This window comes from Pezoporus occidentalis, unplaced genomic scaffold (genome assembly GCF_034315485.1).
Source record: "Pezoporus occidentalis ecotype Australia unplaced genomic scaffold, CSIRO_AGI_Poc_V1 ctg6, whole genome shotgun sequence".
Taxonomy (NCBI): domain Eukaryota; kingdom Metazoa; phylum Chordata; class Aves; order Psittaciformes; family Psittacidae; genus Pezoporus; species Pezoporus occidentalis.
Window position 1 is genome coordinate 5,910,259 of NW_026915943.1, and position 25,411 is coordinate 5,935,669.

The 25,411-nt window shown below is 40.7% G+C and overlaps 1 protein-coding gene across 37 annotated transcripts in view; it reads left to right on the plus strand.

Moving 5' to 3' along the window:
- The window catches only part of DLG2 (discs large MAGUK scaffold protein 2), a 1,003,655-nt gene that overhangs the window by 972,116 nt on the left and 6,128 nt on the right, over window positions 1-25,411 (plus strand). For 22 of the 37 annotated variants that reach the window (XM_062639108.1, XM_062639096.1, XM_062639094.1 and 19 more), the window contains 7 exons: window positions 5,608-5,707; window positions 9,599-9,640; window positions 17,770-17,820; window positions 18,547-18,648; window positions 19,559-19,731; window positions 20,426-20,535; window positions 24,976-25,067. In XM_062639108.1, the coding sequence (XP_062495092.1) occupies window positions 5,608-5,707; window positions 9,599-9,640; window positions 17,770-17,820; window positions 18,547-18,648; window positions 19,559-19,731; window positions 20,426-20,535; window positions 24,976-25,067 (670 nt within the window). Of the gene's footprint in view, window positions 1-5,607; window positions 5,708-6,581; window positions 6,628-9,598; window positions 9,641-17,769; window positions 17,821-18,546; window positions 18,649-19,558; window positions 19,732-20,425; window positions 20,536-24,975; window positions 25,068-25,411 lie in introns of all 37 variants that reach the window. The other 15 variants (XM_062639110.1, XM_062639102.1, XM_062639111.1 and 12 more) reach the window with 3 other exon arrangements.

The following is a 25,411-nucleotide window of genomic DNA, read 5'->3' on the forward strand; positions in this document are numbered from 1 at the left end:
ATCATAGAATCACAGAATGGTTTGGGTTGGAAGGACCTTAAGATCATCCAGTTCCAACCCCCCTGCCATAGGCAGGGACACCTCACACTAAACCATGTCACCCAAGGCTCTGTCCAACCTGGCCTCGAACACTGCCAGGGATGGAGCATTCACAACTTCCTTGGGCAACCCATTCCAGTGCCTCACCACCCTTACAGTAAAGAACTTCTTCCTTATATCCAACCTAAACCTCTCCTGTTTAAATTTTATCCCATTAGCCCTTGTCCCATCACTACAGTCCTTAGTGAAGAGTCCCTTCCCAGCATCCTCATATACTGGAAGGCTGCTCTGAGGTCTCCACGCAGCCTTCTCTTCTCCAGGCTGAACAGCCCCAACTTCCTCAGCCTGTCTTCATATGGGAGGTGCTCCAGTCCCCTGATCATCGTCGTGGCCTCCTCTGGACTTGTTCCAACAGTTCCATGTCCTTCTTATGTTGAGGACCACACAGCTTGGTGTCATCGGCAAACTTGCTGAGGGCGCACTCAATCCCACTGTCCATGTCAGCGACAAAGATGTTGAACAAGACCGGTCCCAACACCGATCCCTGAGGGACACCACTCCTTACTGGTCTCCAGCTGGACATTGAGCCATTGACCACAACTCTTTGTGTGCAGCCATCCAGCCAGTTCTTTATCCACCGAGTGGTCCATCCATCAAATTGATGTCTCTCCAATTTAGAGGCAAGGATGTCGTGTGGGACACCATCGAGTGCTTTACACAAGTCCAGGTAGATGACACCAAATGCTCTACCCCTGTCCATCAGTTCTGTAGCCCCATCATAGAAGGCCACCAAATTGGTCAGGCAGGATTTCCCCTTAGTGAAGCCATGCTGGCTGTCACCAAGCACCTTGTTGATTTTCATGTGCCCTAGCATGCCTTCCAGGAGAATCTGCTCCAAGATTTTGCCAGTCACAGAGGTGAGACTGACTGGTCTGGAATTCCCTGGGTCATCCATTTTCCCCTTCTTGAAAATGGGGGTTATATTTCCCTTTTTTCAGTCATGGGGAGCTTCACCTGACTGCCACAATTTTTCAAATATGATAGAAATGAGAAAAAACACTGTGTTACCGTCCCAGTTCTTCCTGGTAACAGTGCGACTTTTCAGTGTAACGGGAGAGATTTAACATGTACAGATTTAACAGTGTTTGAGTGCCCAAACCTCTATTAAAGTCAGTGTTCAAACAGAGTAAAAGAATGTCCGTAATATAGAAAGTGTGAATTAAATGAATGAAAGTGTGAATTAAATATAGAGAAAAGGATTGCAGAGACATAGTGTCAATGATAAATTTTGTAGATTTTTGTAGAAATCTCTACAAGTGAAGGCTTTTCATTTAATTTAGATCAAAACAAGGTATTAAAGAGTAAAAGAGCCTGTGTAGATGAGGAGTAAAATGAATGAATTTATATATGCTGCTTGAGCAATCTCAGAATAAGACTCACATAGATAAATCTATAACAAAAACTAGGCTAAAGCTTAGCTCAAACCTTCCTAAAAATAGGTGGCAAATTAAATTCACCTACTCCCTGTCTAAAAGAATTTCACAGCCAGTGCTCTGGAACAGCTTTTTCCCACGTGATCCCCAAACACTGGTTCCTAGCTCTTGACTGTGGATTAGCATCAGTTAAATGAAATAGAAAAAGCATTCCCAACATATTTAGAAGTTTAATGGCTTTTAGAAGTCACAGTTGCTTTTAGAGCTTTTAGAGCATCAAAAGAAATCTTGCCCAACATAGGCTCTTCTGCAAGTGTAAAGTGGACAACTGCTGTCAAGAGCACATCTGCACTAAACAGTATGTATCAGCTACAACTGGGAAGAAGCTCCAAGTAAACAATATGGTTTGCACTATGGTACAGCTACCACATTACTGATACACTGTTCTTTGTGAGGTTTACCACTATAAAGCACATTTTGAAATTGGACTGTTTATTCAATGTTACATAAAGAATTCCTCCATAAAAACGCTATCCTATTAGCTGATTAGGAACATCCATATGGCTGCTGCACACAGGGAAAAACATTTAGGTTACAGAAATGATGTTGGCACAAAAAATACCAAAGGGAGTTCTTAAGAAGAAGAAACACACAGTGTCTTCATGTCTGTCACAACCAGGGAAGTGGAAACCATGTGTAAACCAGACTTACATAACTGGGGACATCTGGGGATGTTTGGGGAAACAAGAGTGCATATCACATATTTTTCTTGGCTTCTTCAAAAGACAGGCTATGCCTAAGTAGTAACAAACAAGGATTCAAGCCAGGACATCAGTGAAAGCTTTTCTCACCTTTTTACTGAGAAAAGACTCTTTCTCTTGTCACAGTTGAGATGTTGTGAAGAATGACCCTCACTGCCCAGTTATCAAGCAGCACTTGAAAATTTCATTTGCTTTTTAGTCTTAGGCACTTGTCTATTCAAAGTCCTTTCTAATGTCAGTTCCTAGGTTAAGGGTAGTCTGTGTGAACTGATGCCAATGAGGTATAAAAGTAATTTATTGTACAGGTTTTTCACTGCAACCTAAATGCCCGAGTTATTTGCCATTACAGGGTTTTACAGTATTCATGGCAAAGAAATGGTGACTTATACAGGAACCCATTTTCAGGCACTTCTTTGTTGGTTTTCAGAAACTCTGCCTTCATAAAGACTGTTGAATCAAGCCTAAGCTTGGTATCACAATTTCAATCCCAATTGCATGCAACTTTTTCATTGGGCTGAGAGACGTAGGCAAATACCTCTCTCTCATTTGGCCAGGTTGGATGGGGCTTTGAACAATCTGGTCTAGTGGAAGGCGTCCCTGCTTGTGGCAGGGGTTTGGAACTGGATGAGCTTTAAGCTCCCAACCCAGACGAGTCTGTGTTTATATGATATATCCTATGGCTATTTCACTCCACCAAAAGAACAAAATCTGGAATTAACACTGTGCCAAATAAAAACATGGTTTGTTCTGTATGAGTCTCCCTCTCCTCTCTTTGCCAGCCTTCTTATCTCATTATATACATTGCAGATATATATTGCAGTATCACTAAGAAGCATTTTGCTGGGTATCTCTGCAGGATTTCATATCCTTAAAGCAAAGACCATTAGCCTGAGTTTAATCACATTTATATTGGATACAAAACCAAGATCAAGGCTCCTTACTTTGGTTCTTAGGAAGCAACATGCATTTAATGTACAAGCAAATAAACACTTGGTAAGCCCATTTAGTTAATGCCAAGGACTGATTATTTCTAGAAGCTTTCAAGATCAGACCAATTTCAGTGGTTTATATTTTACTGTTTCTTTATTATGTTAAATATAAACCCTCTGATTACACTATGATAGTGCATATGGTCATTAACATGAATATACACATTGATTAATCTACAGAAACGTTAGCACATGCATAAACATTTGCTTATGCCTATTAATAAACTAAAAGTCCACTTTATTTTAGGAACAAGGAGTTTTACTAGTGTAAATGCAGTGACAGAGTTGGACATAATAGTAACCTGCTATGAACTGCCAGATTTTGATTGTCTAAATGGAGTGGAATGATATCTTATTAAAAAGACAATCCAGTACTAGAAATTGCAAAAGGAGAAAAGGTTTTATAATACTGCAATATATCAGTTTAATTTGGTATATACTGTTAAATCATGCATAAGATTATGCTTTTCTGGTGAAAATGGACTTTATGAAGTTTTTGCTCTAGACTGTTGGGGGGGAATGGAAAAGAATACTTATAAGTGTTATTTATTGTATAATCTCTGTGAAGCACAGAATGTGTATTTATCAGTTTGATAAGAGTCTCTTTAATACCAAAGTGAAATGGCATTTGGTAATGAAGTTATTATCATTTTAAAATCCCTTTGTTTTTTGAGGTGTTATTGTATATAGTTTTTTCCTTTTAAAGTGTATTGATATAGTATTGCAATGTCAAATTCAGATGAATCTTGATAAACATTTTCACAATGGGAAATGTTGACATGCTACATTCCTTTCTTTGGAAAACTAAAAGAAATGGTCACAGAAAACACATTTTAATTTAATTATATCCTTTAGGTCATTAAAGTGATGTAACGTGCATGTCAGTCCTCTTTTCATCCATAGATTACTTTAATCCTTCATGTGCATTTATTTCTTTCTCTGGCTTTCTTTCATATTTGCTTTGTTTTCAAATTGCATGCTGTCTGGATTATTTGTGCATGACATCCACATTAATTTCACATTGAATGTTCACATACTCTGAGAGATTTTCATGGATCATTTCTTCAATGTGTGCAATTTTTTTTGTTCCTTTTCTTTTTCAGTTACTGAACTTTTTAAATGCTTGAAATGTAAAAGTGGCATGAAACTTTCGTGACACAAGTAGACAACTGGTTTAATAGAGACTTTCAGGACCTAACTTCATATCTTTCAGGAATACATATTCTAAACCACATTTTATGCTTCCATATATGTGCTTCCAAAATGTAAGAAAATAAACGATGTTCTGAATTTGGAGCTCAAAATTGGAGTCAAATACTGCTTCTATTTCACTTTAGCAATGACAAACACATGAGACTGGTCCTTTAAAAGAGTTAAGATGGTCTCTGCTCTCTTGGAGGTGATTGCTTGTAAGGTCGTGTCGGGGCATTACATATGTTCAGTATAGGAAACAGTGTAGGACATTGTTTGAAGGAGAGCATAGATCACTTTGTGTAAGCACTATCTACAGCTCTCAGTTGACTATAACAGGGACCCTAACTCCTCATTTAGCATCTAAAATAAATGTCCCAAGTAGGCATATCCTGCTATTACATAGCACCATGAGCCTTAGTGGCTATCTGTAAAGTCAAAGGTTTTATCATGTAAAAAAAAACAATTTCTTCCATATTAATTCCCCGTTTGAAGAATTAATGCAATATATATTGCTCAACGTGCATTGAAATACTGCTTATCAGCAGAATTCCATCTCTAAATCACATAAAACTAAAAGCATATCCAGAGGAACCTAATGAATAAATATATGTGTATAAAGTAAAACAATGTTGTTTTTAAAAGTTATGCAAGAAAAAAGCATTAAAAGACACTTAAGAAGTTGTCAATTAAGAGGCCAAATGAAACACTATGAAATCAGAAGCAGTTACCAAGAAAAAAAGGTTTGATTTTAATTGGCAGAGGGCTGAATTCATGTAGCTACTAGAAGCAAATCAAAAGCACCCACTTTCCTCTTTACAGCCTGTGCTTTTTCAGCCAGTTAATTAATCCTGTGCACAGTCTGCTATGATTAAAGATGAGTGGCTTGATCTGAAAGCATGCTGAGCCGTCTGTAGACCTTCATCTGAACAAGCCAAACACAATAGTTTCCAAATGAGGAGACTAAGGTCGTACTTTGAGACCTCTGTAATCAAATCAATCCAGTCTCCAGAGGCATTGCCTTCAACCTGCAGACCTCACCACAACCACCTCTGATTCTTTGCAGCTGCTTGGTTTGGACTGATTTGAGTCACTACAGTTCTCTCCACTTTTACAAACTAGTTGTTTTGTCAGCATGAGTGTGACAACAATTAGACGTCCCTGTTTTTGCCCCATGCCTTTTCTCCTTCACAGTCATTCAATGACAAGCGTAAAAAGAACTTCATCTTTTCACGAAAATTCCCATTCTACAAGAGCAAGGAGCAGAGTGAGCAGGAAACAAGTGATCCAGAACGTAAGTAACCTCTTGGAGACGATGTCACATGCAGCAGCACAAAAAATGGGTGACACGCATGATACCAGTATCCCACACATCTAGGCATATACGTGTAGTAGGCAGGCAGGACAGGTATTACTACTGTGACCAATGTGTGACTGCAGTTTGGATCCAGCTGGTCCTTCCATCCCTGGAAACATCATTTTCAGAGGAATAAAACAGTGACCTTAAATTTTGGAAGATCAAATGTGGCTTCTCAAAGTTGCTGTGGCACCTGTCACAATCCAAATTTGTCTCTGATTAAATATTCCCAGATAAGAACTGTCTCAAAATAATGCTTTCTTTCACAATACTAAATTATTACTGTTTAAAAGGTCTGGTCTAATCTCTGTTTTGCCTTTGACATTCACCGAGTTGTATGCCATGGACAGCTTCACTGAAAGTTTAACAATTAAATGAAGCAACCATGCTAACAGCTTAAAGAAGTAAATCAGATCTTGGAATGTCTACCTCCCCAGTCATTTACTGCTTGCTTAAATTGTATAGAGAACCAGCATTATTAAAAACATAGCTCCAAGCCAAATACTTTTTCCCATGATAATTCTCTCCTAAATTTATCATGTGAGGATCGTTTCTGGAACTTTATTTATCTGGCTATTCCTTCTTCCTCACAGCTCCAAAAGCCATGTATGATGGTCACTGCCTCTTTCATTGGCTGCATTCCCATAGAGCATGGGTCTAAAGTTGTTTCAGAAAGAAAAAGCAGGGATCCAGATTGCTCAATCAACATGGTCAGTCATGGTAGTATCCATTTCAACTCCACTGACTTCTTCCTTCCTCTTCTGCGGCTGTTCTTCCTTTCTCATTGCTCTCTCTGGGGACTTCCGTGCAGGACATCCCCGGATTAGGTGACGACGGTTATGGAACAAAGACTCTGAGTAAGTTCCCAGGAATGGTCACTGTAAATCTCTTTTTGTTTTGTTTTGTTTTGGCTTCTGTTCCTTCTCTGAGGACCCTCCACTCCTAGCATGCACAAGATAAAGAGTTTTATTTGTTACCCAGCTGTGAATGCATTAAAGATGTTTCAATCATTTTGTTCTGCATGACAATATTAAATAACATACAGTGTATCGAGCAGACACTTCCACTTCTTTTGTAATAACACCTTTTGTTTCTGACAGTATGTTATTGTTCCCATCATGGCAGTTCTGTAGAGCAGCATACCTAGAACTCGTTTTGCTGCCTAGACTGTTCTTTCCAGCAACAACCCCTCCCTCTCCATCTAAACAGAAAGCTAAACATTTTAACTTGATCACATCCTGAGGAGATCAATAGAAAATCAGTCTCTGCTGTTGCTTATGCATTTTCAGCTTTTTGCATGGGAGTGTTTGTTACTTTGCTGGATTTTAGATTAGTGTTTGTTATTAATGGAAGAAGTCATTTGCAGGCTAGAGAAGACCATGCTTTCACCAAAGCTAATTTTGGATCCATTTCACCATTACCAACCTATTCTCTGTCATACAACCTTAATCCATTTCTTTTTCTGATGCAGCAATCCTGTCTCAAGACTTGGCATTTCAGTAACGTGTTAGATAATTACCCAGAAACAATTTTGCTTCCTCAAAAGTTAGACCAGAAAACTTGTATAGAGTGAAATATTTGCAGCTGATTTCTATATAACAAACTACATTATATTCTGTCTCCAGAGCTGAATAATTTAAACAAAATGCCTCTTGCATGTGTTTGGCTGCTTCTTCGTCTTTTCTTATTCTTTTTCTTGAGCACCAAATAATTGGAGCAAAATGTGTGTGAATGCTAACATTGCATTGCCTACTGTTTTATATGTGCTTTTTAATTGCAGGAATGCACATCCATGCACACAGTTTTAAAGATTATTCTGTTTCTGACTGATTTGTTGAGGGGACATTTTAATGGTTTACCTTTAAGCCACCCAGTGGGTGATAATTTAAAGATGAAAGCTTCATCTCTTTTATGAAGAATAGTTCTGCCAGACAAGTTTTGTCAGTGATAGACAGCAAATGTCACTGCCACCTGAATTTTAAACATGCTGTTACTTTAGGTGTCATGGCAGCTCAATAGCAACAAATGCAGATCATTCCCTGTAAAGAGAATACTTCTGATAACTCTCCTGAATATCTGTGTCCTTACAAAGACAAATCTCCATAACATTCACCATTTGAAAGGAGAGAACTGAAATCTGCAAATTGCTGAGGCTCTCGTTTCTCTGCTAATATTGCCTCTGTCTCTCAATTACTGCCACGTCTCTAGACGTTCCTGCCCATCCAAATTTCACTAATATTCAACACAGATACGCTTTTTAATGACAGCTCTTACTATGAAGGATATTTGTTCTTGTCTAATAAAGTTCTTCAGGGCCCGTATAGCATATTAGTTTGACAGAACCCTTGTTAAGTTGATGTGAAATGTCCAAAAGTCAGCATACTCTTTTCTTCAAAATAGTTTAATTTTTAAAAGCTTCTTACTAAGCCTGAGATCAGTTTTCCATGGCTATTTTTATCAGAGAGCATCCCCTTCCATTTCTGCTGCTCCAGTAACCCCATCAGTCCCACTCTGTGAACCCTGAGCCATTACATTGATGTGGGTGGCAAACACAGCACCTTGCACGGAAGAAGTGGTCTTGGCACTATTCACATAGTCATCCTTCATGGCATTCTTGCAGGGTCTACTCTGGGTTCATCCCAGGGGATTCTTAGCTTTTGCTAGAAGAGCTCCTTCCTTCATTGGGAATGTTTAGAAGCAGTTGTGGGTTAGTGCTGTGGGTCATGCACTGCCTAATCTGCCCGCTGGTTTAATGACAAATATTGAAACAATTTTGGCTCCTGGTCTTTCTCAGGAGGTGGTTTATTTGTACCCATTCTCCATTTAACCACTGTGCCTTTCTCATTAACCCAGGATTACTCCAAAATACATATCCATTATGCCATTGACTTCTAAGGGTCCTAGACCCACTGAAGAGTTTTCAGCTGTCAAATGATCTTTCAGGTGCAAAGTAATCAGCATTTCTACCAGTAACACTATTAAAACCACTGTTTAATGTGATTCTGCAGACCTCCTGGAGACCATACAGCATGGTCTGACTGACCATAAACAGTCTGCTGACAGTTTTAGAACAGCAGCTCCACATGATATAGATTGCATCTTCCTTTAAATAATATGATAATAGAAACAGGACAACCAGACCTCCCAAACCACAACTCTGACCCATCGTCATAGTTCTTATATCCCTATTCAACCATCCAGACTCATCTCACAAAGGTTTTCATACTCTAGCTCAAATCCTGAGGCTAGACAATGCCTGAAGAAAGATTCTTCTTCCATTTATTTTCTTAGTTTTGTCATTGGCTTTGTCTTTTTCATTTTGGACAGGGTAAAACAGATACAGTGACAATATTTGGTAGGAAACCATTTTCATATTAATTTGTTAACCCTTTAGGATAGTGCACAGTGATTAAAGATGGACACAGGTTAGAAGTTTAGCAGGAATAGCTTCAATGCATGAATGATGTATATTAGAGATACCGCAGAATAATATGAGCAGACACTCAGGTTTCATAAAATTACTCAAGATATCCATGAGATTCAAGTGGACCATAATATACTTTGAAATTAAGTTACCCGAGATGTATTTAACTGTCTTATCAAGAAAATACATGGCTTTGCCATGGCACGTATCACTCTTTCTATCACAAGAGAGAAAGCTTTCATTTTACCTGTGTAAATTCTCTGAGAGTTTTCAGGGGATGTCACTGCACAGTTTTGATTTCCCTTCTGCACAGCTACCTTTGCATGACCGTGGCAGTTCTTTTAAGTTTCTGCAGCTCTGTGGTGCTTGGTTATGTTCTTTAATTTGCTGTACTGTTCTTGCAGAACATGTTTCTTCTAATGCCAGCGATAGTGAAAGTAGCTACAGTAAGTTACTGCTTTCATTAGAGTCCTTTTACTTTGCATTGCTTGTTCTCTTTGTTTCTTTTATTTGGTTTCTCCCCTTGCTGCTGTTTTGTTAATGCTAAAAAGACAGTTGGAGCAAATGGCTTGGAATTCAAATTTACGACCGCATCTTGAGTACAAAGCTATAAAAGAAAACTGGCAACCTTTATAAGAGCAGGAAGGTTTTTATTTGGAATGCATTCTGGGACATAAAACCAAAGCTGGCTTTGGATACGCTATGAAAGTCAAGATTATTTAGTTTAGTGACAAGAAGTTTATTTCAGCAGGGAGCAGGCAGTTTCTTGATGATCTTTTAAAGACTAAAATTGCTACACAGTTGTAGTCAAATCTGCAAAAGGCATCCTCTTTACAAGGTCACAGTTTTTACTTGCAATTCTGCATACCTGTATGGAGGGCTAGGAAACAGTCCCTGAAATTTTGCTGAGCCCTTCATTTTGGCAGTACAGATTTCCTAATGCATATTGAAGTCTTCAGAAAAAGGTAAGATAGACTTTCACCCTTTAGGCACTGCCTCTGAATGTCATCGATTCCCTGTAAGTGGAGGTCACAACCCTGCAACTTGATTTGGTTTGAATTGCAGGCTCTATCTGATCATATAGCCAAGAGAAAGATTGCCTGTTCTGAGTAACTATTAGTAATACCCCAAAATTTAAGCAATATAACTATCTTTCTTAAAGTGTTGAAAAGCAGAAAAATAAGGCCTTAAATACATGACTGGAAAGGCAATAAAAGGTCATTAAAATTATAGATTGCTTACTAAATCACCCAGTTGTTTATTTCTTTCAAGCCATTTGCTTAGCAAATCAAGTTTTCCACCAGTCACTCAGCACTTGTGCTAAGCACCCACATACATTCAGGTAATAATTGCTATCATACCTCATACTTACTAGCCTTGGTAGAGTGCATAGCGGTTGAGCTCTGTCAATAAACACTGGTTTGTTTCAGTAAAACAGCTAATCTAATGCAATTCAGAAATGGTAAATTAGTATGTATTCTCTTGTATTACAAAGGTTTCCTTGGAAAGCAATTGCCAGAGTCACAAGAAAACAGTAGGTGCTCTTGAACTGCCAAGATCCAATTCTGAACCGCTTTACTTTTAATATATCCTTTACTTAGGAGGGGAGGAGGGTGCTGTGTTTGAAATGTAAGATGCTCTTTCCCCAGACTGACTTTGCAACCAGGAATGAGTCAATAGGTTTTCCAAGGAATGTGTGAGTCAAATCTCTGCCGGGTGTGTTTATTACAGGGTGAGCTCAGGGCAGAAGCCCAGAGGAAAATCTAGGCTGGTGTCTGAGTGCATGCCATGCCTGATGGACTCCCAAGCAGGAGACTCCACAGGGGTGCCCGGATGCAGCCAAACAAAAGGTAGTTCCCAAATTTCATCATAGGACAGGCCAGCTAGCCAATTCTTCATTGGCTGTGCAATAGCTTGAAAAAAGTGTATGTTTTGAGGTGCAAAAAGGGGATAGAATTGGTTTGGAGAAATTAGCTGGAACATAGATACTTAGGAGGAAATGTAGTGTTGGGGTAAAACCTACCCATGGCAGGCACTGTCCTTCTAGAGTGATTTCCATCTGGGCAAGCTCTTGTCTCACCCCAGCAGCATCCAGCTCACATCCTATGGGCTGGATCGCCACACACAACTGCTATGTCCAACAACTTTTGTCTGGTGGAGAAGATGCAGGCAGGGCTTCCTACTGTGCCTATGGAAGAGCTATCTCATTTAGCAGCAGAGGAAGGCAATCAGGTTATGCTAAATAAGAGTGGCTTTAAAATCCAGGACTTAGTGCCCAAAGGGCCTAATTCCATTTGCTAAGGATTCACTGGTGTGTGCTGACATGACATTTGAAGGCATGACCTAGGGTAACTACCCTATGTCAACAGTATGTCCCATCACACAACTAACAGCAGCAAATCTTCCCTAGAGGAGTTACAACTCAGGAACAGAGAAGAATGAGAAATAGGAGAACAAAAACTGAGTGGTCAGAGAGAGCAGTTAACAAATTGTGAGGGCATCAAAAGAGATGAGACCTGTCATGAAGAAGCTGTCTTATTTCACTGCAGTTCTGACCTTGTGAGACTGTTGAGAGAGGACACTGCACAGCAGAAACCTATCAATATCCATGTGGGAAGAGTAATTATCAGACCTAGTCTGTGAACATTTCTTAAAGGCTTATTCCTCACTGCCTTCTAATTTATTTCTTATGTATGAAAGGGAAAAAACAAAAGGTGCTCAAGGTAAAGCTCATTCCTGGTAGGATTAAGACAGCATGCAGTTACTATTTCTGCTTGTCTTGTTTGCAGCTGCATAGCTAGGAACAGGGTCCAGCATCAGACATTGCCACAGAACCAACTTTGTTTTAACTCTATTTGGAACCAGCCATGCTGCAAAGCTGTTCTTCAGGGTGATGTGGTGCCACTTAGAGGAGAATTTGTGTGTACAACATGAGGCACTACAGGTTATTTTACAAGGACACCATAGGTGTTGACTTGCAGTCTCATCTAGCCCTCAGCCCACTTACAAAATGGGGCATACTAAGAGGGGAAAACCAAATGAAGCTGAAAAATTCATGGGGAGCAAATTGAAAACTGCTGGAGACCTCAAGGGTTTTGAATGGGATTGTGCCCTGTCCCAGTGCCACTTTTCTCCTCTATTTCCCCAGCAGGAGTAAAGGGGTTGCCTGCCTCACTTCTTTCTGAATTGTGGGCAACTGTGGAAGAGTGGCTGGAAAGGTGATGGTTGGAGAAGGACCTGGGGTTGTTGGTCAACAGCAGCTGAACATGAGCAGCTTGTACCCGGGTAGCCAATGGCATCCTGGCCTGTGTCAGCAATAGTGTGCTTAGCAGGACCAGGGCAGTGATCATCCTGTACCCTGTACTGGGCACTGGTGAGGCTGCACCTCGAATCCTGTGCTCAGTTCTGGGCCCACTACAAGAGAGACATTGAGGTGCTGGAGCAGGGCCAGGGAAGGGCAATGGAGCTGGTGCAGGGCCTGGAGCACAAGAGTGATGGGGAACAGCTGAGGGACCTGGGGGGTTTAATCTGGAGAAGATAAGGCTCAGGGGGGACCTTGTTGCTCTCTACAACTGCCTGGCAGGAGGATGGAGTGAGGTGGGGTCGGTCTCTTCTCCCAAGTAACAAGTGATGGGGACAAGAGGAAACGGCCTCAAGCTGCACCAGGGGAGGTTAAGATTGGATATTAGGAAAAAATTCTCCACTGAAAGGGTTGTTGACCACTGGAACAGGCTGCCCAGGCAAGTGCTGGAGTCACCATTCCTTGAGGTATTTAAAAGATGTGTAGATGTGGCACTTAGGGACACAGTTCAGTGGGACTTGGCAGTGTTAGGTTTATGGTTGGGCACAATGAAGTTAAGGGTCTTTTCCAACCTAAATGATTCTATGCTTCCATGATTCTACTATCCTTGAAACCTTGGCCTGCACAAAGAAAAGTGTGCAGATAAGAAATCACTGACAAGTGCCATGTGTTCCCCTGCAGATGTTCATATTTGTCCGTATAAAAACAGAGCAGATGGAGTTCAGAGTGAAGTGTCCTGCATTTCTTCTAGTGGGTCTCTGGCAATTGCTTTAACATGTTTCTCTAACTTTTGCTTCTCATGATGGAAAGTAGCTAGTGTTGAAACCTGCACTACTTGATCATGCCTAGAACCATTCCAAACCAGGGGTACAACTGCACAAACTGATGCTGAAGGCTCCTGAGAGCTGTACAGGCTGTGCCCTGGACAGTGATTAACAGAGGAGTCACAAATTGACTGGGCTTTTTCTAGGAGATATTCTGATGCATTCATATTTATTCAGAAGAATATATTGCTTAAATAACTGAGTATTTGGCTGAAGTATTGCTCATGTCTTGGGCTTAGGGGTTAGAAAATCAACTTCTTGACAGAAATCAAATACTCTTTATTTCAAAATATAATAAAAATATAACTGAAAGTCCTCCTGTGTGGGCTCAAGAGAAAATTATTTTACCACTTCTTAGCAACAAGGCTGTTGCAGATAGTAAACCTGGTTTCTTCTGCCAGCACTCTCAACACTGGGTTTATAATGAGCAAAAGAGCTGGAGCCAATAGTGGGATTTTCTTTATCCCAAGAGACAACCTTCAGATCCATTAACATGGGAACCACAAACACATTTGACAGCAGAATCTGGTCCTTTATAAAAAGATTGAAAGGATTTTTGAGCCAGAAACCAGTGCTGGCCTGACCTAGAAGGGGCTGAGCTGCCACACAGCTGCTGCTGCATCACACCAGCCATGCTGACATGAAGGCTGTAATGTTGTTAGTTGATTCGTACTTGTTCTCTGCAGTAAAACCAAGTTTGCAGTGGTATATAAAGTCCTGGTCTAGCAGAAAGTTACTTTTTGCGTTATAAGGATGCACACAGCTAACTTTGACTTGTCCCTGACCCAGCTCATCAAAACGTGATTGAAAGTTTATTTTGAGCTCTGTAACTTAAAATGTTCTGATTTCTTTTTCAAAACAAGCTTCTAAGAACATATTTATTTTTTACCATGGACGCATCAGTTTTATTTTGCAAGACATGATTTCCATAATGGCCATGACTTTCAAGTGTCTCTACTGCGTATGTGTTGTAACGCTCTCACACGTAGTTCAGTAGAGGTTTTTACCGCTGTCATCAAAATTACGCACACGTCACCACATCTGTTTAGCCTAAATGCATAACTGGTTGTGATTGTATCTATTACCTAGAGACAATGCATGACTAAAAGTGAAAAATAAGGGGAATGTTTAGAAACAAAATCTTTTACCCTCTGTCAGCAAGTCACTCTTGAAATGAGATTTGAAGACTCAGAACAAGGTTAAAGGCATCTGATTATTATGTTAGGCCACTGATTAATTAAGACCCACATTGGCTCTTATACTCCCTGAGGATTAATATATTATTCAGGCACACTCAAACTGGCACAGGTATTGAAGTCTCATATTATGCCCTCACAAGCTATATTGATCTTATAAAGACAGTGCCGACAGAGCACTTTCAGTCTTAAGTTCATTCTCAGACTCCTGGTGATCTTTTTACATATTGGATTTCCAGCCTTTCATAACTATCAGCATATTTCAAAAAATTGTGGGTTTACTTACATAAATAGAGGTCCAGGAAAGGGATTTTGAGCCAAATAGAGGCTCAGATATTGACTGTCCAGTGCAGTCTGTGCAGATGAAAACCCAATGAACTGATTTCTCCAGCATCTTGCAATCAGGTAATTCATACATTAGCCCAAAACCTAGATGATGATGACAGAAAACTAAGCCTTCTTTGACTTCAGATCCAGCCAAGAAACCTGTGCTCATTAAGCAGTTAATGAGGCTTAGTTAAATGATAAATAAGAGCCCATGTCCTGCTGAATTTCACACTGTGTCTCACACCTCAAAGCCGTTGCAACTTTATAGCAATCCAATTATTGATTGACTTTAGAGCTCTTCATTATACTTAATACTTTATGGACTACTTAAGAACCATGCAGCACTGACAGGGTAGAGATCATTAAAGAATACCGGCTGGTACAGTTAACATGTGCATTAGCCTCTGAGGACTTAGAGGATTTTCTCTGGACAGTGGAAGGATTTTATTCAGAGAACTTGATTTTCCTGAGCCCTTATAAAACCAGTGGAAATGGTGCAGCTTTCCCTACACTCACACTCCATGCTGAGTCTGAAACTCAGTGCTGAAGAGCCTTGACTCAGGAAGATGTCTATCTTTAAGTTCTGTGTATGACAGCCTCAAAGCTTCTCCTTACTTGCTGCAGCCCTCTCCAATGGCTTAAGCTTCAGGACAGTTTGAGTGGGCTGGAGATACTTTCTTTGCCATTGGTATAGCCACAGTTTCACAAGACTTCCATGAAATAACAGGCTCATTTGTCTCCATAACCCCTACCCTGATTCTCCTGTTCAAATGCAGATGTCTGCATCTGACCTTGCTGTTTAATTGCCATTATGAGACAATGGAGATGATAAACACACCCTTTTCACTCTCTCTCATCCCAAAGTAGACATCTAAAATAGCTCAGATGACTCATGTCTTAGAATAAGCACTTGCCTATCTGTTGGCACCCATTGACTCCAAAGGGTACCTATGGATTAGTTTAGACAAAAGTAATCACAATGTAGGTTTCTGAAATTAACTGAAATCCCTGTCTGTAGATCTGTATGCCATTCAAATGAGTATTTTCAAGTTTAAGATTGTTTTTGTACAAATGTATTTGTACAAACAGGCTTCCCTTCACATGCTCAGTACATGATGGCTTCATCTCCTACCCTAAGATTGACATTCTCAGTCTTGGTTCATGAGGGATGGAGGGCAATCAGCGCAGGCACATACTCATCCAGCCCAGAAAGTGAATCTTTTCATCTCCAGGGGAATGGAGCATCTTGAGTTTTATATCACCCCTAAAATGTTCAGAGAAACTTAAGGAAACATAACACATCTGATGCATAAAACCCTGTGTAACAATAATTCTAGGGTTCTAAATTTGCAAAAAGCCAAAGTCAAGCAAGTCATTATCAAACATTTGCAAATAGAGAGGAAAATCCATTATCCACACTTCTCATATATTATGCTCCCTCATCATCAAAAGCTTCTAAATCTCTTCCTTTTATTAAAAATGATGCTTCAGCACCATTACTAGCTGGGTCTCATCTTCCCTAACACATCAGTACAGGTTTTTATTTGCTTTTTCTGTCATTGTCCTTAATTACATTCTTTTTACTTGAAAAAGCTTTCAAGCTTTCTTGCACATTTACCACAGCTGTCTACATAATATATCGCAAAAACTATCTATCATCATATGAGGCGGTAGTCATCTTAAGACTAAACCACAAAAATCGTGTACCTTCTTGGAAGCTAAGCATTGCATCCCATACAAATCTTGTTAACACAGTTAGTGGAGCCTCAAGCATGTCTCAGACAGCAGTCAGACTACTTCAGGGTGAGGTGTACCCCCCTCTAAATCCTACCTATGTCATCCATCAGGCACCAGGTAGCACTTTTCCCCTGTATGTGCATGCTTTAGTTTAGCAGCAGCCTCCAGATAATGTAACTGAGGTTCGTGTGCATGCAAACAGATGAAATGAAGGCAACTCTGTCTATTCTATAAAGCTCTGGTATGCCTTATGACATTGTTTCTTCTGTAGTATCTAAATTAGTTGCAGAATCCCTCTGTGGATCTTCTCATAGACAAACCCTGAAGCGAGTAAAAATAAAATCACAATCTCAAACGTTGCTAAGCCTATGTCATATTTAGAACCGGAGCTCTTTTGTGGTAACAAGTATGTGACAGTGACCCAGAAAGAGAAATGCTCAGGGATTATTCATGCATTAAGTTGAAGAATCCTTCTCCCTCTCCTCCTGCACTCCCATGGAGGGGAGAAGAATGATGCAGTGGGGCTGTACACCTGCACCAGAGCCATGGTAGATATAGTGCCAGTTGTTTCTCATGGCAAATTTCTCTGCTTTAGTTCCCTAAATGACACCATGAGGAAAAAGCAGCATCCTAACAGGAGTGGGTAAGTGCATAAGATACAGCATTGTGAGATTTCTGTTCAGGGAAAGGATAAGGGTCAGAAAATAGCTCATAGCTAGATGTCAGGCTGTGAATAAACTAGACTATGGAGGTTATGCACAGAAGGATGATCAGCCAAGATGTGTATATTCTGAGGACCAAAACTGTCCAATTTCGGTAGTCTGTAAGTTTGCCCTGCAGCAGCATATTGTGGGTGCCCTAACGATTGGACACGCAAGAGAATTGCATCTTGAATTTGTGCACTATCCTTGCAAACAGCCTTGCTATAAAATCAGGAAATGAAGCCTTACTGCCCATCACTGAAAAAGCCCAATTTCAGCAAAAACAATTGAAACATGCAGCAGGGAAGGGTGGGAAGGAAAAAAGTGGTCTCCACACCTTGAAATTATGAGGGACTTTGGAATGGTTCAGGTGAGAGCATTAGCAGAGAAGTGTTAAAACTGGTCTGTCTCTATGTGAAGCATTTTATCAAGCTTTTGTACTTGGTGTGCTGTTTGTCAGCTTCAATCTCTTCTTTCTTCTCTCATCAGGAGGCCAAGAAGACCTCATCCTTTCTTATGAACCTGTCACAAGACAGGAAAGTAAGTTTCATCTGCTTTTCTGTCACTGTTCCTTACGTTACTCATTCCACAGTTTGGGGTCAGCAGAGCAGTAAGCTTTGCTGTGCCAGCCCTAGATTCTCTATGGCTCCCGTTTTATGGCCACTTGGTCTATTGCATAGAAAACAAACAAGGTAAGGGTCTCCCTCGCTAGCCCCCGGTTCCTAATAGTCTTACTAATAAGTATGATCATTAGTCTGCCAAATATTGATGCAGATTTTCTACATTTACTGCAACTTTGTTAAACGGGAAGCCTTTATTTTTTTTTCTCATGTGATATGTGCCCTTAGCCGGTGTAGATGAATCTAGGGGAAGGCAACTGAAAATGGGAGCGCATCCACCTGATTTAATAGGGGATGAACTCATATAACTGGGGAGAAAAAAATCCTACACTGTCCTTTCCATGCCTCCTGAGGGAGTCCATCTGCAAGCATTTGGGTGTGATTTTGTTGCGCAATAGCAAATACAAATACTTCCACGTAGTTATTTCTCTACACGTGCATGGACCATCACAGAGCTCTGCGGAATGACTAGTACTCATTCCATTTTCCTTATCCATGTCAATAAATCAATTATTCATCAGTAAAACGTACCCCTAAGTTTTCACTTCATACTTAAAAGCAACAACTGTGGTTAGTGCATCTCTGGGAAGGTTTACTGTTATTGCCAGTAAGATCATCAAAATGTGCCTTTCTTTTTGTTGCTCAGTCAATTACACCAGGCCGGTGATTATCCTGGGTCCTATGAAAGATCGGATCAACGATGATTTGATATCTGAATTCCCTGATAAGTTTGGGTCGTGTGTACCACGTAAGTATGATTTTGCTCCTAGTTCCCTAGCTGAGTGAGCTTGGTTCCATGCATTAAGTAAATTGCTGTGAAATTAGCATCTGTGAACTATATGTAGCTAAGTTTCTCAAAAGCCATTTGTCCATCAGAAAGAAAAAGGGGAAAGGATCAAATAAATAAAGATTCTGAAAGGCTGTAAAGAATTTCTCATGTCCCAAAAGCTATGGCAATTTTAAAACAAGGAGCCTTCCAGCCATTTATTCAGTTTATAATCAATTAATCTGTGGTTTCTTAAGATAAAAGTTTGAAATATTGGTAAAATGTTTCAACTGAATTACATAGCATTCACCAATAAAAATCTGGAGTGATTTGTGATTGGTGGTAGATCTAGATTGTCTAATCTGAAAGCAGTGTTTTTATCTTGGATCATTAGAGCTCACTGAGTGCTTATTTCAGGCCCTGATTGCAGTCATATTTCAATTAAAACTGTTGTCTCTGCAAATACTCCAGCTTAAAACTGCTAGAGATGAGATCAGACTAAGGCTTATAATTAAGGCTAAATTGAATTGATGGGATTGTGATTAATTTTATCACTATAATCGGATTAGATTTACAATCTGGAATGCATTATGCATTTGAGATATGTGTGTGATCCTGCTGAAAAAGAGTGGAATTCTGGTAAGCCCTATTTTTATGTTAGCCTGTAGCTATTGATTAGAGGTAAACACCAGAAGATATTACAACAAAAAGACAGGTTTATTGTCATAACTCCATTGAAAACAATATGTCGTAGGCAAAGATCTGCCACTAGATGTGGGGCACTCCATTTAGGGTAGACCCAGCATTGCCAATGAGCAAACCTGAACTACTGCATTTTGTGCATTAGATGTTGTTACAGTCTTCTTGATCTTCTGTCTTTTGTTTCATGCAGATACCACACGGCCAAAGCGTGACTATGAAGTGGATGGGAGAGATTATCATTTTGTCATTTCAAGAGAACAAATGGAAAAAGATATCCAAGAGCACAAATTTATAGAAGCTGGGCAGTACAATGATAATTTATATGGAACTAGTGTCCAGTCTGTGAGATTCGTGGCAGAAAGGGTAGGCTGACCCTAGTTTTATTGCCCGTGAAATATATGTTCTGTTTCCACATTGTATCTCAGACATGATTCTTCTGCCAAAAGTGTAAAATAGCTGCAAAACAGCATCCTAATATTTATAGGCTTTACAGTGACTTCATAAGTTGGAGTCTGTGACTTTAAATGACAACATCCTTGGTACTTTTTATGCTTGGATGTAGTGCCATGGATCCAGGGATCTAACACGGCCCCTCAAGTAAGCGCCAGAACAGGCTTTCCTCTTCCCCCTGTGAGACAGGTAGATAAACTCATCTCACTTTCACAGAGGCAAAAGGACAAAGCACAGAAAGATTAAATTACTTGCCTCAGGTGAAACAGGGAGTTTTTGACACAAACAAGAACTGAATCAGCCTTAAGAACCTAGACATCTTACTACTTTTATGAACTTATTTTTTCTCATCTCTGAAGAAAATCCTCTCCCCCCCCCCAACAAAGTTCATCCCAGTAAAAGTAATATCTCCCATGTATATCTTATATTAGCACCAAAGCAAAGGGAAGAGCACAGAGCAGTCGAGCACATGCCCTGCAGTCCCCCTTCCTTGGTGTACCAGTAATGGCCCATTCCAGGGCACTGTGTTGCAGAATTGCTTCTCTTCTTCTGGCTGATCTGCAGCAAACTCTGCAAAACTAAGAATGTACTCATCTGTTTCCAACAGGGCAAGCACTGTATACTCGATGTGTCAGGAAACGCTATCAAACGACTACAAGTTGCACAACTCTATCCCATCGCTATCTTCATTAAGCCTAAATCCTGGGAGCCTCTGATGTAAGTATAAACTTCTTCAAGCGTTTTATTTTCAGGGTACAGTCACAAGTGGCACAGCGCAGGTCCTGAGTCTACGTTTTGCCTGTCCTCTAAAATCAGTAATAACAAGAGAAAGTAGGAACAGTGAAGAGTTGCTCTTCTTCACTGTCATCCACTGTATCCCCATATCTCAGGTAACAAATGAAACCTGCCTTTGAAACTTCCACTCTGGGACATGTGGTCTTACATGTTGGAGCATGAAGGACTCCCTTCCATTGCTTGCTGTACTTGTTCCAGCCTGTGCAGCAGGTTCAGCAAGGACTCATGCAGCATGGCTTGTGCCATCCAGTCTTGGGTGTTCTTGGGGTGTAGAGTCTGGTAACAGGGGATAAACCAGAAGGTAAACCTGTGTCAGATTCGTGGTGCATCTGCACCTATCCATCAGCTATAGGTCTATAAGAGGGTAAGCAAGAGCCCATGGGAGTGGAGAGGGTCAAACATAACACTTAAAGAAGGAAAGAGAAGACATCAACTTCATGCTGTCACCAGGCAACTTAATTTCAATATTCAGAAAAACACTGGGATCCAGGGACCAGTTAAACAACTCAAGTATAATAACTGAGAGGATAAAAAGGCCCTAAGATGCAGCCAATGTACATGCATCAACAGCAAATCAAATCAATCATATTTCCTTCCTTCATGAGATTGATATCAATAATTGTATTGCATCTTGATTTGGGGGACATTCTGAGTAGCAGGTTAGGGAAATATAGTCCAGAAGGAATTACTAGAGATCATGCGCACAACTAAACTCAGTCATTGAAAATGGCAATTGTTAAACTGGGAGGTAACAGGAATCCTGCAAGTTTACCTCCTGAGCTGAGTCCCTGTTTGGAACTACTTGTTATTTTCATGAATTACTTGAATGATGAATTGGGCAATGGTTCTGTAAAGTTTGTGAATAACTCAAGGCAAGCACTTCTGAGGATAAGACTAAAACTCAGTGTAATATCAGTAAGATGAAATTCAGCACAGACAAAGGAGAGAAAATGAAAAGCATGAGTACAAGCAGGGAATAATTAAGCTTATAGCGCTGCAGAAAAGCATCTGGCAGTTGGGGTGGATCACACAGGAATATGAATGGATGGATAATGTGGCTGCAAAAAAGGAAACTGCCACTGTGGGCTGTATTAACATCAGTGTTCTGTAAGGCACAATAGATGGTTATTTTGTTTTGCTGGGTATGGAGCACTCCTCAGCTGGAAGGCTGGCCCATGAACATCATTCCTCCCTGTTCCTGCATTTTGGTGATGAGGTTGTTGCACGTCCAGCCACATTACAGGCAATGAATGATGCACAGTATGCGGCACCTGCACAGCCCTATCACAGTATCACAGTATGCTGGAGATTGGAAGGGACCTCAAAAGATCATCTAGTCCAATCCCCCTGCCAGAGCAGGAACACCTAGATAACGTTACACAGGAATGTGTCCAGGCGGGCTTTGAATGTCTCCAGGGAAGGAGACTCCACAACCTCCCTGGGCAGCCTGTTCCAGTGTTCCGTCACCCTCACCGAGAAGAAGTTTCTTCTCAAGTTTAAGTGGAACCTCTTGTGTTCCAGTTTGCACCCATTACCCCTTGTCCTATCATTGTTTGCCACTGAGTAGAGCCTGGCTCCATCCTCGTGCCACTCCCCCTTTATATATTTATAGACACTTATAAGGTCACCCCTCAGTCTCCTCTTCTCCAAACTATAGAGACCCAGCTCCCTCAGTCTTTCCTCATAAGGGAGATGCTCCACTCCCTTAATCATCTTCGTTGCCCTGCGCTGGACTCTCTCCAGCAGCTCCCTGTCCTTCTTGAACTGAGGGGCCCAGAACTGAACACAATATTCCAGATGGGGTCTCACCAGGGCAGAGTAGAGGGGAAGGAGGACCTCTCTCGACCTACTAACCACCGCCCTTCTAATACACCCCAGGATGCCATTGGCCTTCTTGGCCACAAGGGCACACATGGTCATCCTGTCGTCCACTAGGACCCCCAGGTCCCTCTCCCCTACACTGTTCTCTAGCAGGTCGTTCCCCAACCTATACTGGAACCTGGGGTTGTTCCTGCCCAGATGCAGGACTCTACACTTTCCCTTGTTATATTTCATCCCGTTATTCCCTGCCCAACTCTCCAGCCTGTCCAGGTCTCGCTGGATTGGATGACTTGACATTTCTTCCAGCCCTACAATTCAATTACATTCTGATTATATTGCTGTATAGAAGGGGGAGGGTAGTCTGCCTGTCTTCTGCATTGATTGTTTTAAGACAGATCTTAACCTACAGTTTTCCCATCCATAAAATATTTCCATTATTGGTTAATGTTCCTGGAATGAGTAAAGACAAAACCAAAGCATAAATAAAAGTGGCCCTTAGTCTGAAAACTACATTAGGCAGAACCAGAAATGTGGCAATAACATAAAGGCTCCACTGATTTGATGTAAGAACAGCAAAACCTTGCACAAACTGACTGAACAGTGCTATGAAGATGCCAAATATTATGGCAACCATCCTGTTATTAAATCAAAGCAATGCTAATATTTCACTTAGGACAAACCAGGTTATGCAGAGTTAGCAGAATTTTCCTTACAGATATAAATTAAAAGTGAGCCAAAAGTCTTCATTCTCCAAAACTAAAGCCTTAGTGTTGACAGTATGGTAGGAACAAAGTGAAATCCAGTATATGACTTTGAATTCCTTGTTCTGTGAATATGCTGTGGAAGACACCCTTTATTACAAATCCAAACTTGCGGGACAGCAGAAGTCCTTATATACGAGTCCTACTTTAGGATTGTTTGCAGCAATATGGCTTATATAAATAAATTATGTAAACACAACACAACTCCTGGAATAAAAGAGAAAAATGTAATGAATTCAGGCACTCTAAATTAGTTTATCCCCTGCTCTCCACAGGTAACCTTTTAGCTATTTTATCTAATGTGTATTTATCTTCTCAAACAGCACCCAAAATGAGTTTCTAACAGTAATGAGAACTCTTTTAATATAAACAGTGTAATTACTTGTAAAAAACTGTCTTGAGAATAACGACATAATTCTGAATCATTTCATTTATTTAGCAAGGAAACTAAACCACACAGGGTCTGGCTGAACAAATACATACTCTGTCCTAAGCAGTGGTGAGTCGTAGGGTGTGCACGGCTGAACAGATATAACACCTTTCTAATAAACACTATTATTTTAGTGTGGAGAACTTCAACATGGTACACCAGTGCTCTGTGGGAACAAAAAGAGGCTATTTTTATGACAGTATAACTGTGTTCAGTCTTTTTTATGCATGTAACTACTACAGCACAAAAAATATAGGTTTATCTGCCATATCTTACTCTTGTTCATACAAATGAGTTGAAAGTTCTTCCTTCCTTCCTTCCTTCCTGCCTCCCTCCTTGCCTCCCACCCTGCCTCCCTCCTTGCCTCCCTCCCTGCCTCCCTCCTTTCCTTCCTTCCTTCACTCCTTCCCTCCCTCCTTCCCTCCCTCCCTCCTTTCTTTCCTTCCTTCCTTCCCTCCTTCCTTCCTCCCTTCCTTCCTCCCTTCCTTCCTTCCTTCCTTCCTTTCTTCCTTCCTTCCTTCCTTCCTTCCTTCCTTCCTTCCTTCCCTTCTCTCCCCTTCCCTCCCTTCCTTTCTTCCCTTCCCTCCCTTCCTTCCTTCCTCTTTTCCTTTCCTTTCCTTTCCTTTCCTTTCCTTTCCTTTCCTTTCCTTTCCTTTCCTCTCAACTCTTTCTACTGGAAAGAATCAGTTTGATTTCTTATGATATCTGGAACTCACATCCCACCTGAAGCAAGAAGTCTCCCTGGGAGACATGCTGGGTCCTTCGGGGCTTCCCTATAGGTTTTACAATGACTCCGGGATTCCTTCTATAGAGTCAGGAAACTCTGTGCTGAATCCTGCCTTTAATCATGATTTCACTTCACTCGATGGAGCCTTAGCCTCTATCAAAACCCCACTTCCATTTCAGCAGTTTGGACAACCTTATTCAGCTGAGACAGCCAGCTTTGGGCCTAGGAGATGGAGAGGTTTCTGAAGGTTCAGCTCTGGAGGCAAGAGTGCTCCGAGCGCTCAGTCCTTGAGACCTCAAGCCTCCCAGACTTACCCATGGGTTCCTGATGCCACAAGGCCATCTCAGTTAGCAGTTACCAGATTTGAGCCTTGGGACTGTAGGGTAATGGACCCAAAATAAAAACTTAGTGGAAAAATGGGAAATAGCCTGGAAACATGGGTTTATACTGCATAAAAATGAAATGAGAGTACTGAAAATGCCAATGAACTCATGGAAGAAATGAGTTTCACTGCTTGATTCTTGTATCAGTCTCAATCCACTTGTGATTCAGTTGAACTTATGTTTTGAAAAGCGGTTCTGGTAAGAATTTAAACTTTTTAATTACTTCCCCTGTGTTTCTAGGGAAATGAATAAACGTCTGACAGAGGAGCAAGCGAAGAAAACCTACGATCGAGCAATTAAATTAGAACAAGAATTTGGAGAATATTTTACAGGTATGTTTTTATTAAAAACAGTTTATTTTCCCCAAGATATAGTCTTTTATTGCAAAAGAACTGGATCACCTCTGTCTCTGGCCTAGAGTGTTATCAGTATAGTGTGCCCATAGTAAGGACTACTGGCTTCAGATTGCTGTTTCCCTGTAATTTAAGAGCAGTTGAGACATTCGACTCCTCAAAGGTTTGATGCCCTGAAGGAATATCTGGGCATGAATTTGATTCCCTCCCTTACCCAAAACTTCATTAAACAAAGTCAGTAAAAATGTTGCGTCATTGCATTCGTACAGACCAAATAATTCCTCACTAGCTCAAGGCAAGAGCTTAAGCTATGGCTCATGGGA